The sequence below is a fragment of the Oreochromis aureus genome, linkage group 19, assembly GCF_013358895.1.
Source record: "Oreochromis aureus strain Israel breed Guangdong linkage group 19, ZZ_aureus, whole genome shotgun sequence".
NCBI classification, from domain to species: domain Eukaryota; kingdom Metazoa; phylum Chordata; class Actinopteri; order Cichliformes; family Cichlidae; genus Oreochromis; species Oreochromis aureus.
In genome coordinates, this window is record NC_052960.1 from 14441504 (window position 1) to 14459536 (window position 18033).

Below are 18033 nucleotides of genomic sequence, written 5' to 3' on the forward strand. Positions count from 1 at the left end.
CTACTACTGCGTTTCAGTCTGGGTTTTTAGCTAAGGTTTCACTGTCTATGGATACTAAGGTCTAAATAAAGATCAATGATTGTCCAACTCTGGTATGCAGCTGGCTGGACTTAGCATGCTGTCACCCGGATGTATCACTATGGTAGTTCTCAAATATGAGGTAATCGGTGGTCAAGATTAGTGATTGACCTCATAGTCATGGACTTGGGACACAGGTTGTAGTCAGTACTTCAGCAGATAAATAAGTAACTCTGATGATCACACAAACAAACAGGAAAATGGGAAACACTCCTTCACAGAGTAGCGTTTTTTTAAAGAGAGGATTGGACATCATGGCAAGCCCTTTGTCCTACAATATGAAACCTTAGCCAGCTAAATCCTCACATCTCTATCAAACGCTGCACTGTATCTCTCACTTTCTTGACAGCTGTTCATTCATATATTTGTGGGGATTGCTGATGGGGTGACATCATTTATCTACAAGCTAAATTTGGTATCTGTGACTCACTGATGGGTTTGTTTGTGGGGGCTTTTTGTAATTGAGAACAATCTCTTACTACAGTCTTGCACCAGTCCTACATTCAGTATATTCAGTTTCATTGCCTATATCAGCCTGACCTCAGTGAATCTTTACCAGTTACTTTAGCACACTTCTCTTCTTTAGACAACTTTCTTTATCTTCAGCTTCTTCCAAAAAAACGGCATAGCTGGTAAACTCAGTGGTGTATGCTGGCAGCACTTGCTAACATAAATGCCAACACATCTTAAAGTATTTATATGGCAATTATCACAGATTGTTTTTCCTTTTTATAAGATGTAGCTGGAGCGTTTATGCACCGGTAGCACACAGCAAAACTTTATAGAAAAAAGCAATACTGTTGACCATGTTGGTGCAACAGATAACAAGCTGCTAACGGTCTATCCCCACCTCACACTTTCTTTAAATCCCTGTGTCTCAAGTGTTTTATTTTAAAACTGGAAGCTTTAAGGGAATGGAAACTTTAGTAATAGATTGCAGGTTTCATGCTTTTAACCAGAGCATCGCTCTTTGTTTCATTCTCAGTACCACATCAACAAGCTGTCAATCATGTCTTCAGACAACCACATGAATAACAGTGAGAAGGAGGTGGATGAAGTGGATGCAGCCCTGTCAGATCTGGAGATTACCTTGGAGGGAGGAAAGACTTCCAACACACTGGTATGACACAAAACCACTGGTGCTTGAGTGTGCACTGGGCTTGCCTGCATCCTTTTTGTCCAAATGGGCGTCATTATGTGAATTTGTTTTTCCCAATTGTGAAATCTTGGCATCGGTTAGGTGCTTTTGTTTCTACTTGTGACGAAGTCTCCTTTCAGCACTCATAAACATGACAGGAAACGCACAAAGACAATGCAATGCGCTTCAGTTTGCTGGAAGTGCAAAATTTCACAGTTATTCAAAAGGTCTACATCTAACAAAGAGCTGGGGGTTCTAAGGCCCCACTGAAAATATGTCTCTACTGTTACAACAGCTCCATCTTGAAACGTGTATTCAGCTTATCAGAGGAAACTGACCTCTGAGATATTACATAAGAAGCCAGCTTACTGTGCTGTGTGAGGTCATTGTTTTGTGTTTAATCCTTTCCTTTTTTTCTTTCCTTTTATTTACATATATGTATGAATGTTAAAGTCTTCCAGGCTCATTTTAACAATGGCTTTCCCCTTCCTCCTAGGGTGACATCACATCTATTCCTGAGCTAGCAGACTATGTTAAAGTCTTCAAGTAAGTCCAATGCCATGAGATTACATGCACCTTTACTATTAGCAAAACAACTAAACACTGCATGTTACTGTATGCAAAGATGACATTTTATCCAAAAGCTGGTGAATATGGGGGGACCATTCTCTGGCCAAGTAAGCCTGTTGCCTGTTTTTCTTATCTCTTATGAGCTTAAAAGGCAACCTGAAAGCTCAGCCTGCAAATATTCTTTGGCAAAAAATCTAGAGTGATTATAGTTGGACCATGCTTTTGAATCATATTCATTTTTGGCTTGAAGCCTTTGCTGACAGGCAGGTGGCCCCTTGGGTGGTTGTCTCATAAAATGTATATGCTGGGGGGTATGATATCAAGAGGCATTTCCTCTTTTAATGGCTTTCCACAGTGCTGGCTTCTATCCTATTCATCTCGCTGACTTTGCACTTGAGAAGCTCTCCTTCTTTTTCTCCCCCTCCTTTGTACTTATGATGTCCCCTCCCCCACTGTTCCTCCTCACCACCAATAAAGAAAATGGTTGTTTTTTCCTTTTTTCTTTTTTTCTTTTTTTCTCCCACCTGAACTCTGACATGTCTTCCGCTTTTTTTTCTCTCTAGACCCAAGAAACTGACGTTGAAGGGCTACAAGCAGTACTGGTGCACATTCAAGGATATCACAATTTCCTGTTACAAGAGTAAAGAGGAGGCACATGGGACACCTTCCCATCAAATGAATCTTAGAGGTGCAGAGACATCCCTAGTTGCATAAGAGCACACACACACACACAAAAAAAAAACTCGATGTCATGCCCATTTATTTTTCCCCTGCAAATAAAAAAAATCTGAGGTTGCATGTCTAAAGAACAGGGTCTGACACTTGACCTCTTTTTCTTGTCTGTACCATGCTTTTCCATTTGTAGGCTGTGAGGTAACGCCAGATGTTAACATCTCTGGTCAGAAATTCAACATCAAGTTGCTAATCCCTGTGGCTGATGGCATGAATGAGATCTGGCTTCGGTGTGACACGGTGAGGCTGAAGTTGGTGCACCCTTTAATGCGCTGTCTTGTTCCTTTTTAGAGTTGGTTAATTGTGACTTTTCATCTCCAGGAGAAACAGTACGCCCACTGGATGGCTGCATGCCGCTTGGCCTCCAAGGGGAAGACCATGGCGGATAGCTCATACAACCTGGAGGTCCAGAACATTCTGTCCTTCCTTAAGATGCAGCACATGAACCCTGACCTACCCATTGAACCAGTTGCTACTGATATTAACCCAGAATGCCTGGTGTCTCCGCGCTACCTGAAGAAGTACAAGAACAAACAGGTAAGCTGTGTAGTCCAGGTTAGGATCTGTTTACAGCAATGTGGAGGTTAAAATGGTAGAAATGTTTGGTAAGGAAAAAAAAGGGTTATCATCTAGTCTAGTGTGTATTTTTAGAAAAGCTGATTACATGGTTGAAAGGTTGAAAAGCATCTGATTCATTCCAGGTGGGGTCCTCCTAACATCTGAGTTGTCTTGCATTTAAATACCTGTTCCTCTACTCCTCCTCTCTACATTTCTACCCACCACGTTTTCAGCTCTGTGATTGTAGACAAAAGGACTTAAAGAGCAGAGATCTCAGTCAAAGTCATATGGATACATATCAGATGCAACAGATCAGAAAACCCGTTATTATGGACTGGGCATTTTGGTCACAAGCAAACCTCTTTATAATCTGGTGTAACATTTAATCATTAACGATGAATGTCCTCAAGGGTTATGTAGATTTGTGTGTTTGTGTACCCTGGAACAGCTGAGTACACGGCTGCCATGGTCATGTTAGTCAGGGATGGGTGAGGGAGGGGGTTCCCTTCTCGTAGCTTATTCACTCAATCTGGATTTGTTGAAGTCATAGTAGGAAAGTACAGTGGTGCTAGGAGGCTAGAATGACGTTGGGAGGCTGCTGCTGGTACAGCAGGTGACGACTCAAATATTGTCTGAAGCATAACTTTAAGTATCATTGATGTCTGGAAAAAAATGCTCAGAGAAATGAGGGAATAAAAGGGTAAAAATGGACGTAGAACAGGAAATGATCTAGGCAGGTTCGAACCATAGGAAACCAGCAATGTTATTAAAAGCAGTTGAAATAGAAATTATTGACACTCTAGGAGAAGTTAGACTTTGTTAGTCTGTGCTGCAAACTTGCTATAGGTTACCAAAGTACAAAGCAGTGTTTCTCTTTAATGCTCCTTTCATAGAGGAAATGTGCATGTTAAGAGATCAAACACACAGCAGTACTAAAAGTCAGCAGTTAATCCAGAATTACAACAGCTCAAATTTTAAGTTTCAGTTCTGTCTTTCTTCTTGAGCCTGACTTGCTATCGTTTTAGTTTAGTCAGGAAATCCTTTAAATATATTTGGGGTCACCCACATGAAATTAGTTCCACATCTATAACAAAACCTACTGATAAAAAAAAAAAATCAAAGACTTGATTTAGTGTCAAGTAAAAATGCCATAAATCTGTGTCACTGCTCAACCTACAGTTTACCTGATGTCACTGAGAGACAGAGAAGAGTCCTAGCTCACTTTGGCTCATCTTTTCCTGCACTATTTTAGAGTTCTTTATATTTTTTACATGTTTGCTGTATAATGTAATCAGAGCTGCAGTTGTGGCCAGTGACAAAAAAGGGGTGTAGAAATGGATATGGGTTTTTTTGCCGCGGGGGGTGGTTACAGAAAAGCTACTGAAAGAAACACAAAATAATTGCATGGAACTGGGGCTAGCTTAAATAGGAAGGTTTTTTTTCCCTTTTTTTTGTTTGAGTATTAGTAGTAATAGTGCAGGATGTGTGTCTGTCTGTGGCCTTTCTGGCCCAGATCCAGTCTCGCACTCAAACACAGTCTAATAGATGATCTCCCTGGGCATAACATTAAAGCGTAATGGTGTACAATCCCTTGTTCACACACACACACACACACACACACACATATGTGTAGTGGGCGTGGGACATCAGGAAATGAGCCATGCTTGGGAATGTTGCGCGGGAAAACTGTCTGGGATAAGCCCATTAACTCTTTAGCCAGCTGCAGCCCCTCCCCACCTCCCTTAAACTGGACTTCCTGTTGCAAGATTTGTCAGAGTAGACTTCTGTGCTGCATCTCCAGCTGGATACACGCACACAGGAGTTTTGCGATTACGTGAGTCAGGGTGGTTTCTGGATAAATGGGTTTATTTTAAACAGAAAATAAAGTCCAGCAGCTTGGAGAAGCCCAACACCTTTCAGTGCTGCTGTCACACATCGCCATCTTGTGGTTGACAAAGATATTACATAGAAACTGACTTTGGGTTTTTTTGGTTTGTTTTTTTTAAATGGCTCATTGTGTCTACAAAGAACAGGCAGGCATGATCTAGACGTGAAATCTGCGGTTATACTGCCCACTTCCTTTATGTGAAAATGTGTGATTTCCTTGATTGGAGCTGTACTTTCCTTCTCCTGGCTGAACGCGGCATGCCCCTTTAGCTCCACAGCCTTCCTCCCCGCTTTCTGTTATTACAGTCATGTCCTGCATTGTTGTTGTTTTTTTTTTTTTTTATCTTTCCTCTCTCAACAGTGATCTTACTTTCTTCTTCTCTTTGTCCAAACTTTGTATTCCTTCTGTCTGTATGCATCTCCTTCATTCCCATCTATCTTCCCATACCTACCTCTCCTCCTCAGCCAGGCTATATCAGGGACTTGGTAAGTTGTGTCCACTGGGTGCTGTTTTAAGCTTTAGATACTTGCATGATTGTTTGAACTCTGAACACTTTATGTATCTGGGTTATCAAACCTAACAATAACTATAGCAAGTGATAGTGGCCGCCATAGTAGAGTAGATGGTATAGTTTCTGTATGTCACTTGTTATTAACTCTAACGGTGTTCTTTGGGGTGTACAAGATAAGAAAGAAACACATAACTGTATCATGTGAGCATCTGTGTGGTGTGGGGCTATAAGCTGTAAATATACAGATTGAGTGAAACAAATGGACCATGCAGGTCTTTTGCATGTTTTAGCTCATTTAACACACAGTCCATATGCAGTACTTAACATTAGCCTCACTGATGTAATAGAGCAGACCTTTGTGAAAATGTTTTTAGACTGATGAATGGTTTAATGTACTTTATTCTTTCTTTCTTTTTTTAATAATATGTTTAGCCTTTAGTTAGATGCTTATTTTAGTTCATGTCTTTATAATATATGTAAAGCAGAGACCAGACTGCTGAAGGTAAGTGATCCATCACAGTAAATCTAATTTACTTATTTTATTGTAATGCAGTGCGGCAGAGACCACTAAAGCTTTTCAAGTGCATTAGAGAAGCTGTGATGTTCAGGCAGCTTCACTGCAACCTTTTTAATGTATAAAATGATCAGTCCATGATGGATTACTTATCTTTAGGGGAGTTTAAGTGTGGCTGAATTATATTCTGTGCTCACATTAACTGAAACTACAGATTCTCTAAGTGTACTGACAGAAATGGTAGAATCCTTGTTTTGGGCTATGTGGTCATTTTGACTTTCTTCTCCTGTGCTCATGGTAAGGTTTCGGTTCCAGCCGTAAGAATCGTGTAGCACCACTGGAGGGAGGGACACATGTGTGAATACGTGCATGCCAATTCACACAGTTCACCCTGAAAGCTTCCTTGAGATGGCTCATTAACCTCAGTCTGGGCTCTAAAGCAGACTTGGATTCATAATTGTATTCTAGCTGTATGTAGTAGACCTTTACTGTGAACGTTCACTGGTTATTGGCACCCTGCTCTGAAAGCTTTATGGGGTTAACCACAGCTTGTTTACACTTTGGGTGTGTGTTAAATTGGTACATTGGGTTGTTAGAGTGTGGTGTGTGGGATGCATTTGTTTACAGTCATTAGTGTGTCTGTTTGTGAATACTTTAAATGGTGGGAGTAAATAAAAAATACATTATTTTAAAAAGTCATGTGTGTAATGAGTGCGGTTTTGTTTCTGTCAGATTTCAGCCCGGATTCTTGAAGCCCACCAGAATGTGGCCCAAATGAGTCTCATCGAGGCCAAGATGCGCTTCATCCAGGCATGGCAGTCCCTTCCTGAGTTTGGGATCACTCATTTCCTTGCAAAGTATGTTTGTGACAACTGACTAAAGATGTATCTTCATCCAAAAAACTCATCACACATACTGACAGTCACATATTTAGTCATTGTATCTACACACCTTCATTTCACAATAGATTCTAACTCTTTTCTTCTTTGCAGGTTCCAGGGTGGAAAGCGGGAGGAGCTGATCGGTATCACTTATAATCGTTTGATCCGGATGGACGCCAGCACCGGAGATGCCATCAAGACATGGCGCTTCAGCAACATGAAACAGTGGAACGTCAACTGGGAGATCAAGATGGTAGGAAACCCACATAACAGCTTTGCCTTTAGTATTACCTTCTTAAAAACATTATTGGAATATGGCAGACACACTGAGTCGATCAGATACAAAATTAACACAGTGTTATAAAACAGAAGAGGCAAATTTAGTTTCTTTTTAACCTTCTTGGATTTATTTTGCTGCTTTGCTTAATTGTGTTTGATAATTAAGTGAATAACTTGAATTTGTTGATCTATTTATCTAGTAAAAAGGGTGGAAGTCAAACTGAAAGTTCTTTGTAATGCTTGTTGTGATATTAGCTGATCACACATGAAAAAGGACTATGTCGGCCAAAGAATGACTGATGTGACTGATGTGACGTGCTCTGTGTGCACAGGTGACTGTGGAATTTGCAGACGAGCCCAGTCTTTCATTCATCTGCGCCGAAGTGGACTGTAAGGTGGTCCATGAGTTCATTGGTGGCTACATCTTCCTGTCCACGCGTGCCAAGGACCAGAATGAGTCTCTAGATGAGGAAATGTTCTATAAGCTGACAAGCGGCTGGGTCTGAGCTGTTCCAGGCTGCCAGGGTTCAATGATTGTAGGTCAGGGGCCAGGAGGGGGAGTGGCTGGAGGCCGGGGGGAAACCTCATTGTATGAATTTATTTTACTTTTTCTCAGTCTTTTTAATTGTTTAGGTCTGTGCTGAAAAGCCCAGAGCAGCATGACTATTGCCATGGCTGACACTATTTTTAAGGTCATAGTTTTTTGGAGGGTTTTTTTGCATTAATGCTGACAAGGTCATTTGTTGCAACACTAATATTGTGGTGGATGCAGTTCAGATGAACTCCAGTGGTTGAGCAGAAACCTAAGTTTGTCTGTTGTCCTACAACCACCTGTCTCCTCTCCTCCTGGACTGGCCACCAACTTACGTCCATGACAACCCTTTAACACCAATCAAACGTCAGAATAAATCCCAAAGAATCTTTTTTTTTCCACTCCTTATTCTTATTCACTTTCCTTTTTCTCTCTTTTGGAACTGGACTAAAGAGGCTGACATAAAAACGTAGATAAAAATGTAATTGTAGTGCCTCAGGCACCTACAGTTACTCATCCTAAAAGATGGTTATCAAGAGTATCTATAACAGCAGAGGTCGATCGATCAGATCTGCATGTCCATCCTGTCCACTCTGTGAAAGGTTTTTCTTTGAAGTCACATGTAAGTGCACTTGTGCAGTATACAGTCCTGTTTATGAATAAGCTGTCCTGAACTTTCCTTTTATTCTTTTGCTTCTGATTTCTGTCGTTGCCTCACAACTTGTGTCCTTCTTGTTGAGTCGCTCTGTTGATTATGTTTTAGCTGACAGGTTTGACATTGTGAGATATACTCTGTATTTAATAGACCGCTAAAAATGAGAGCACACTACAGTTCAGTGCGACAGCATGAGCATCAAGTGGGTTTGAGTTATCTGGTTTTCAGCTGATGTAAATGTCCTTGCTGCAGAAATGTTGATAGAGTGTAGCGCTGACTACAACCACCTAGTATTTTTTTTAAAGCAAGGTGTAAAAATTTTCAGTTAGAATGTTCAACTAAGGTAATTAACATGCCTTTAAAACATGATGTCTTTTTATATTTTCCAAACTGTAAGCAGTCTTCTGTTTAGACAAAGCTTAAAGTGCACAGATTTTGTGCCAGAGAGCATTAACACATCTGTTTGTGGCTCTTTTTCTGACCACAGTTTTAGGTCAGCTTTGAACGGCATCCTCAGATCTGAAACCACTGATGTCTCATAGCGTAGTGCATGTACACTACATAACAGGAGGGACATTATCACATATCCCTTGTACTGGCTTTTACATTAACGCTGTTTTGTTTGTCACACCATATAGTATTATTACTATTATTATTATTATTGTTGTTGTTATCGTTGTTATCAGTACACACCAGCAAAAGGTCACAGAGTTTAAAAAATAAATATGCAAACTTTTTTTTGTTCTGTCCTCAGTATGAAGGATCAGTAAATGAAGTATTTTTTTTGTAACTAATGTAAAAAAACACAAACATTTTTATAGAATTGTACAGTTTTGTTTTGTTTTTCTGCATTTTGGGGGTTTGCAGGTAAGCCATCTGTCAACACGTGTAGTAAATGTGCCTGCTCATGTTGTAGTCTTACTGAGTTTCAGATGAAGATATATGTGAATATATATGAAGGTAACACTAGTCTCAAACTCCAGGTTTGGTTAAGAAGTTCTGTTGAGTATATATATTTTTCTAAAATACAGATACACAAGCCTTTTTCACTGTGCCCTTTGTCCCCTCCCCCCCCATTTCTGCTTTCTCTTCTACATTTCCATTTGTAGCTCTGTCATTTTTAGCTCATTTAAAAAAAGAACTGACATTGACATTGATGTGCTTTTTTTTGCTGCAAGTTTGACTCTATGCCATTTTAGGATACTTCACTACTTACTATTTGTCTGGTATTTGACACAATTGAAGTGTGCAATTTAATAATGTCCGTATGAAGGAGAGACCCTGGAGTTTGGGGAAAAATCAGCAAAAAAAAAAAAAAAAAAAAAGAACAGAGGTAAGCGAAAACTAAGTCTGTTCTGTTAATTTTTAATTTCTCTGACTTTTTGTTTGCCTTCAGTGTCAAGAGTAGCAGTGCATGTCCTGCTGTTCTGTTTTCTGACTGTAAAAATGCATTTATTTAAAAAAATGAATAAAATAATTTTTATTTAATTACTTGTATCTGTCCTTGATTTGACATAATTACAAAAGTAAAATATGACATTAGGGCTGCAACAATTCGTCGATGTAATCGACGACGTCGATCTATATGTCAGTAAATATGTCAGTAAAAACAGTTTAATTGGTGTTGAACTCTACAGCTACACCTTCTGAGAAGCTATGACATACAACAAAAAATGTGATTGGTAACGCACAATGGTCTTTTCTAATTCTGTTTTGTTCTGTTTTATTAGTATTAAGCAAACGCATATAGATGAGTTTGTCCTGTAAAGAGGCTCATACTCTCTGTCGTGACTTCAGCCATTTGAGAGGTGTATCTGTAGCTTGGTTATCAGCAGCTAGGAACATCATCTCAAAGGTGAGAGTAAACCTCACTCCAGATCATGTCCACTGAAATCGTGAATTCATGAACTGAATCATCTGTAAACTTTGACAACTTGTTACTTTGGACTGGAAAGTTAAAATCCTTTTCATTTAATTTGAAGTTTTAGTTTTCTATTTGCACATAATCTTTTTTGTTTGTTTAAATACTGCTAGCGCTTTAATTTGTATTACTTGATATTTTATTTATTTCATGCACTGGAGCCTAGAACAGGAGGTTTGCCCACAGGAAGTAGACATAAGAGATATTGAAATAATTGTCGAATAATCGAAGAAAAATTGGCAGATTAGTCGATTACCAAAATAATAGTTAGTTGCAGCCCTAGTAATTAAAACATAGTACCACGCACTGTTGCACTTGTGTGAGTTATGTCACAGGCTCTACAAAGATTAAAAGAAACCTAACATGTGAAGATCCCTGGCTCAAAATCAGGAAGAGACAAATCCCTGCGAGCATTTTGTCAGGAGGTGCAACCGGGGTTAAAAAAATCTGCCACACTAAAACATGCACATTCATTCATCATCCATCTGTGGTGACCGCAGCAGACAAAGAAGCTTTTATACGTTACGTGAAGGTGAGAAAGATTATACTTACGGGGTTTCCCATTGAAACATAAACAAAAAAACTGAACCTGATACAATTTCCAGTTGCCGAATAATATACCTAACAAACACTACTTGTAGTCATATACAAGTGTACTGATTACATTTCTCCACCAGAGGGCAGTCTACAGCCATCTGTACTGCCCATGTTTCTACTGCAGTCCAGTGCTGGGTGCATTCTTAACCAAAAAGAGCTGCTTTTGCCTACATCTGACTTGTGTACCTGGCATCCCAGCAGAAGCCAAATGCCAGATTGTGGAGGAGATTAGATCAGAGAACGCCTGCAGACAGTCTGCCTATTTGCAAGCTTTTGCCCATTCCTCTATAGTGGGCACGGTGTATGTCTGTCACCTGCAGAGATGCTGGGCGATGGAGGTATTAAACAGGGAGCTTCTACCATGATATTTGATGGAGATTGTAAAGATGACAGTGACTGTGAGCACATGGTTGGATGAAATTATGATTTTATGATTAGAATTAGGTGTGGTCATTAAAAACTGCTTTAAAAATCCAGTGATCATTATGAATATATTCTTTTCTTTTTTTTCTTTTTTTTTTAATTGTTGAAGAATACTGGCCCTACTATAGAACCCTGTGGAACTCCATAACTAACTTTTGTATGTGGAAGGCTCATTATTTACATTAGTGGTTTTAAAACTTTGGGCCATAGACTCACTGCCAATGCTTATGTTAAAAAATATAGAGAAGGTTGTACATCTGAAGTTTAATCTTGGAAACCTTAAAAATATGTGTTTCAGGGTCACAAAAAAATTACCGTAAAACTTTTTTCTCTGGTTGCCGAGATTTCAGCTTCAATGATCCCTTAAAAAAAAAAAAGAAGAAGACTCTCCAGCATTCGCGTTGAGTCTTCAACTCCTATCCTCCCACATTTCATTTAATAATCTTACAGTGTATTTTAACAGCCCTGCGGTCATTTGTGCGATCAGATGAGGTGTGCAGCATGACAGTGGGAATAATAAATCCTCCAAGAACATCTTGTTGTTGCTGAAAAATGTGTCACAATCCAACAGTTAAACTGGAAAGTTGGGCAGCAATAACTTCCAAGAAACCATTTGATGCGGTCAACAAATCAAGTTTCATTTGGCAACTGGATCTAGATATGGAGGCTTAAATGTGGCTATTCTTCTAAAGCTCTGTGATGTTCTGTATATAGCCTGTACTCCAGTGGGATCTTCCCCTATTGTGTTCAAAGTGTGCACTGGAAGTAAAGACGTCACAATAATGGCTCCAGCCAATGACGTGGAGTTCTTTGAACATCTAGACTGCCTTGATGTGAGAGAAGAGTATGTTGCAGGAGACCTAAAGGTGACATTTATAGACTATATGCTTCTCACAAACATTTTTTGCATTTTGCAGGAAGTAAACACATAAAAGAAGCAGCACAATACAGAGAGCAAAGTAGCACCTGTTGTCATTCAATGCAGCAGCTTCCTGGCTGTATAGTTCAATTACAAGGAAGTTCTGCTCCGCTTTCCTGTAGTTCACAGCCAGTTAAAGTCATTGTTAATGTCATGGAGCTCTCTCTGTCTCTCTCTCTCTCTAGGAAACCCTTTCTGACATTTACCCTCTTTGCCTGCAGCGAGCAGTGTGCCACAGATAATGTCAGCTATGCCGGCAGATGTGCAGACGGGATGGCTTTGAAATTTTCTTGAAGATTTTTTATTTTTTATTTTTGCTTTTCAAACCAGTTTTTATCTAGATCAATACTTTTTATTATCTTTCTCAAACTCCTGGCACCTGCAGTTAAAATGTCATTGTCCGGGAAAATTTGTGGTGGTTCAACTACTAGCAGTTAATATAATGAGAGCGAAGACTGATTTTCGGGATGGCGATGCTGTTCAAATGGTTGGGACTACAATCCTTTGGATTGGTCCTGACTGAAATATTTATCTTTTTTTTGTTGTTACTTTTATAATCCCTGTGTCTTAATGGTTTCAGTTACCCGTTTTTTTTTATCCATCAATAGCCACAATGAAGTAAAAACTTGAGTAGATTTCCATTGGATTTATGATGAAACAATCTTAGCATTCTCCTAAATTCTTCTCCATTTTGTTCTCCAGCAGCAAACAAATATATTTCTTTGTTTCAACTCATGTCAAAACCTCATTTTTAAAACGTTTTAAGCATAATTAATAGCCTTATTTATTTAGGTTTGTAAATCAACAACAAATGACCATAATCTCTGAAAGTCTAGTTTGTCTCCAGCATTATTTGAGTGTTTCTTTGTCTGAGCCAATTAATTCTGGAAGTTGAGATCCTGCTTGTTATGAACAGAAAATAATGTCAGATTCATCATTCTTTCCAAGCCCTTTCAATTTCCTTATAGTATCTTCAATGTACACACAGTCAGTCAGTGAGCTTCACCGTTCGGTTTCACATATTCGATGACAGGAATTCCACCCTCGACAGAGCTCACATATGTTATTGCCATTAGTTCAGTGTAGATATTTCCATGGAAAAGGCTCAGTCTGGGCTAAACACTAATGAGTGCCAAGAATCTTATCTTGATGTCATCCATTACACCCTGGTGCTGCTAACCTGACTTTAAAGACTTTATGAACACATGTTCTTTTGTTTCCAAGGCTAAAAAGTTAATTCAATAAGTTTTCTAAATCCTCCCTATTTTCTTTGTTACTCATAAATTCAAATGACACTGGTCAGGAATTGGTTTACACAATCATACCGTCACTGCTGACTCACACACAAGACGTTGTCTCCAATGGCTCCAAAGGAGATTATCTTTCACCTGTTCTGGTTTTGATGGAAGCCAGAAAGCAGTCCCCTTCCATGACCAAAATTAGGCATTCCTATGTCTCATGTGTTGGATGAGTACTGTGAACCTTTGACCACCATCTTGTTAGCCTTGCTTTGAATTCCAGGACACCTCACATGCATTTGCAGAAATATAAGTGTGTCATTAAAGTCTCAGAGCCAATCCAGAGGGTGTCCTCTAAGCAGATGAGGTCATGTCACATGTTGTTTATTGAGATGAGATGGGCCTGTGGTGAGCCAAGACGCTTGCATCATCACTTTCTGCAGGATTGCATGGTCATGAGTACATACACAAGTGTAAGCAACAAGGTTAGAAACCATAGCTAAAGATACAGATGTTGTGTATTTCAGTTCACGTAACAGTTCAGCCTAAGTCTGCTCTCAGGCTATTTGCTGTGAGAGTCTTTAAAGTAATTCCCTTCTCCCTCAGGGATCTTTTGGCTTTAAGCACTGTTGCACATAATTGGGTAATTTGCATCACCTCTCTCTTAAAAATGTATTTTGTGTGGCTTTTTTTTGGCCAAGTAATGCAATTTAAAACAAAGTTTTTGTCAGGGAGTGCATTTGGAACAAAAAGACAAGTGTCAGGTCGCTTTGCATGGCAGTAGGAGAACTTATGGTTGCCTGAGGCATAATAAGAGTACATCTATTCAGGTCTGCTGACTTGTCTGACAAGGAAAAAACCAGAAGTAATCTAATGGGGAAATGTGCAGTTTAGAGCAATCTGAGAGCACTTTTTATTGCATTATGACCTATTCCTTTGAAAAAAAATCAGGTGTCTATAAATCGATCCCTGTGCATCAATAGCATTAAAACAGCCTGTACAGCCATAACTTTTAAAGACCTCACTGGTGCGTTCTCCCTCAGTTTCGCCCTCATTTTTTATTGCTTGTTTGTTACTAGATCTGTGTTTGTCCCAAAGTCTCAGTGGCCCCCATGTCCATCCCTGCATCTCTACCTTATCTCCCTTTGGACTCATGGGTATAGCAGTGTCTTTTGTTCTGTCGACAGTAAAAACGAAATTGAAACTGCAAATTGAAATTGGAATCTTAGCTTACTGTGTTACCCAGGGAGCTTTGCACTTTGATCAGCTAATTTAGCTGCTTTTGACTGTCAGTTGGCAGTGAAACAGTAATAAGGGGTGGAGTGAGAGTGAGTCATTGACAGGCAGAGATAGGAGAAAGAGAAGACACAGGACTCTAAGAAGAAAGCTGAAAACCTGAAGTTGTCCAACCAATGCACAGAGTAAAATGATTCGCTAGCTTTGCACTGCTGTAAAGAAATAACTTGCCTCACATTTATGGCACCAGGTTCCAACATTTGTTAGACATATAGAAACGTATCTAGAAATGACCAAGTAAGTAGAAAGCTGTATGTATAAAAAAAGTAAAAGTGCTGTATTGAAGGACGTATTTAATGTAATGCATGAATGCAGACAGAGTGACTCCTGTGATGATTGCAGGTGCCTTTAAAATGATAAAGGTGACAGTGTTTTGAAGAGTACCATACAATACCCACACACACGCGCACACAGAGAGAGAGAGACACACACACAAAGCTATCATTTAGCTGTCCCGCTGCTGTGATAGAGATGGATTGAGTTTGTATTGTTTAATGGTGCGTGCCTCCATTACGGAGTTTTTTGCCCAGTGAGTTGCTCTCAGATTTGGCTTCAGCACACCCCAGAGTATTAACTTTGATTCAGGATGAGCTCTTCTGAAAAATCATTTTTTCCCCCCCTTTCAATGAAGCAGCTGCCTGTGGGCAAAATTAGTTTCTAAAGTGTTTCCACAGTGCATGGTGGCAGGCAAATGCAAAACAGAGGCAGACTGAACCACGTTTCACAGTTATTAAGTGTTTGGCATTTCACATTGTGTTTCGTTTGTACTCTGTACTACTGCAGCGGCCTTAGAGTGACAGGCTGAATGGTTCATTTTGTATTCACTGTTTATTCGTGTTACTTATTTTCAAGGTTTTCATGGCTGATTTCTGTAAAAACTGCTAGACTTTCAAGCATTGTACTGGAATTTTATACTGTACATTCTGTAATCTAAATCAAATTATTATTATTATTAATAATAATAATAAACTAAATTTACAAAAGTAGTTTTTAAGGTATAGTAGTTTACCACTTAGTTGTGCTAAATGAGTGAATGAATAAGTGGGAGTGGTGCATTAGATGAGTTTGGGACAAATTTAAGCAACAGTGTGAGACTGAAAAAAACCCCTCTGTTATACTATAAGACTGTAAAGTAATTTGTTGTTATTCTTGAACATTTTCTTTCATTTTTTTTCAACAAGTGCAAAGTTTGCCTTTCCCTCATAAGCTGGGTCTTGATTTAATTAGACTTTTTTTTCACACTAACCTGCGTCACTTATTCAAAAACCAGCATTTTATTAGGAATGCAGAATTCAAAACAGAGATTCAAAGCAAATATATTTGGCATTTTTAATAAAGAGACAAAGCTGCGCTGATTGATCAGAGCATGAAAGTCATTACTTGCGGTTGGCTGGGCATTAATATGATTGATGGTTAATATCTTCTGCAAATCTAATTAAAGTGTCGGTCTCTGGGAAAGGAATGGTCCTGTGTTGGTCCCAAAATTCAGCAAAACTGTTGTCAAGAATTATGTCAGTGTGAGCGGTTATATGATTTGCTGGTGAGATCATTTTTAAGAAGTGACGGGTCCTTATGTTCCAGCAGTGGCTGAAAGATCATATGGATAAGTCCTGCAATCAGAATAAACAAAATGAATGAGCAAATCATATGAAGCCTTTGGACAGGCAATGTCCTAAAATGCCTCACTGTAACAGGATAAAGGTACGTCTTAGAAACTGTGTAATAACCATCAACACAGAGGTGCTTGTTTGTGTCTTCATGCTACACTGAGCACAACTGTGCACGCAGCCAAGCAGCTTGTTTACTCCAGGTGTATTAGAACTGGTTCTGATTACCAGAGGATTTTAACTAAAACGCACTCGCGCAAAGAAACTTAATTGTGAGATTCAAGTGGAAAAGGCAAATGATAATGTTAGAAAGTACCTTACAAACAACACAGGTCAGATGCTTCTGTTTCAAATGTGATTAGCTGGGCTACATTTGAGAGATGTTTTATCAGCCGCTAGAACTTCAAATCAATACCAAATCCGAGGTCTAAAAATGTCTTATTTCACACAACTTTAAGATTGTCAGAGTGGATTGTTCCACTTGATGCGGTTCAGTAATGTGAAGTGTGCATGAAGAGTGCAAATATACACTTTTCTTGATAAGTGAAATCTAAACGAGGAGTTTCAGACACACCCTTTTCATAACCGTAGTCCTCAGCTCTGGATGAGCCAACATTCTCGAAGAACTACAAAACGACTGATGGAAGAGTATAAAACATTCTCTGCTTGGAACACAAAGCCATACATGGAAAAATCAATGCACGCCACAGCTCACACACTGTGCACACTTACTGAAGTAATATATGCAGCCACAATAAGACATGTTTTTCTCCCTAGTGAGCTCCCATGCAGCTCTGTAACCAGTGTCTGATGAGTGTGTGTGTTTCATACTTCACACTGTGCAGAGTAAGCTCCAAACCACATGAATTCAGTGTTTGATTTAGCAGGAGAGAAAGAGGGAAGAATGGAGAAGGCGGCCATCTGGCCATGGTGTGGGGAGAAGAGAAGCAGGAGCGGTGGTTGGAGCAAAGGGTCCCTCGCATCGTTCCATTCCTTCTGTAGTCAGATCCCTATGTTTACCCTGCTCGCCACGTGGGACTGAGGAACCTCCTTCTCCCTGATCCCATGAGCGAAGTCGCAGGCTGAAAGCGTGTTTATCTTTTCCAGGATTTTGGCGGGAGGGAAAGAGGGGGGTGGGGGGTAGTGATGGAGCCAAAGGAGAATAAGTGCCGGAGAGCCCTGACAGTAGCTTGGAATTGTATAATGTTCCTGGCTATGAGGAAATACATTCCTCTGTGCTAACAATGAGCATAAAATGATGCACAACACGTCTAAATGTCTACTTGATATAATGGTGCAGCTGAAAGAGGGTTTCAACAGTGGTTTGAATATCACTCAGTGTGACAGTAAAGCAGTTTTGAGGAAGCAATGTAACAAAACTAGATGCATTTTGTGCTTCTTGTGTTTTACCATAATGTTTTAGTCATAAAACTAAGTGTCAGAAATTACAAAAAATATAGATTTTACAATTGTTGACTGCTGTCTTGTAACCACCTTGATAAAACAGAATGAATGCATCATTAATGATTGAAAATTGTTCCTCTAAAGAGTGAAACAGTTAACAACATGCATGATAGAGTCTGTTTTTCCGTGTATGGCTGTAGTTTGTTATTTTTTTTCCCAACAGCCTTCCCTACGCAAAGATTCCACTCCTCTAACATGTCTTGGAAACTTCAAACCACACAAGGGGAACCTG

General features: G+C 39.5%; 1 protein-coding gene across 1 annotated transcript in view; it reads left to right on the forward strand.

Annotated features, from left to right (window-relative positions):
• The window catches only part of fermt2 (fermitin family member 2), a 38241-nt gene extending 28417 nt beyond the window's left edge, over window positions 1-9824 (forward strand). The window contains exons 8-15 of the mRNA XM_031747151.2: window positions 1064-1198; window positions 1713-1762; window positions 2350-2474; window positions 2652-2758; window positions 2840-3055; window positions 6722-6846; window positions 6982-7123; window positions 7482-9824. Coding sequence (XP_031603011.1) covers window positions 1064-1198; window positions 1713-1762; window positions 2350-2474; window positions 2652-2758; window positions 2840-3055; window positions 6722-6846; window positions 6982-7123; window positions 7482-7655 — 1074 coding nt within the window. The 3' untranslated portion in view covers window positions 7656-9824. The remainder of the gene's footprint in view (window positions 1-1063; window positions 1199-1712; window positions 1763-2349; window positions 2475-2651; window positions 2759-2839; window positions 3056-6721; window positions 6847-6981; window positions 7124-7481) is intronic.
• The last annotated feature ends 8209 nt before the right edge of the window (window positions 9825-18033 follow it).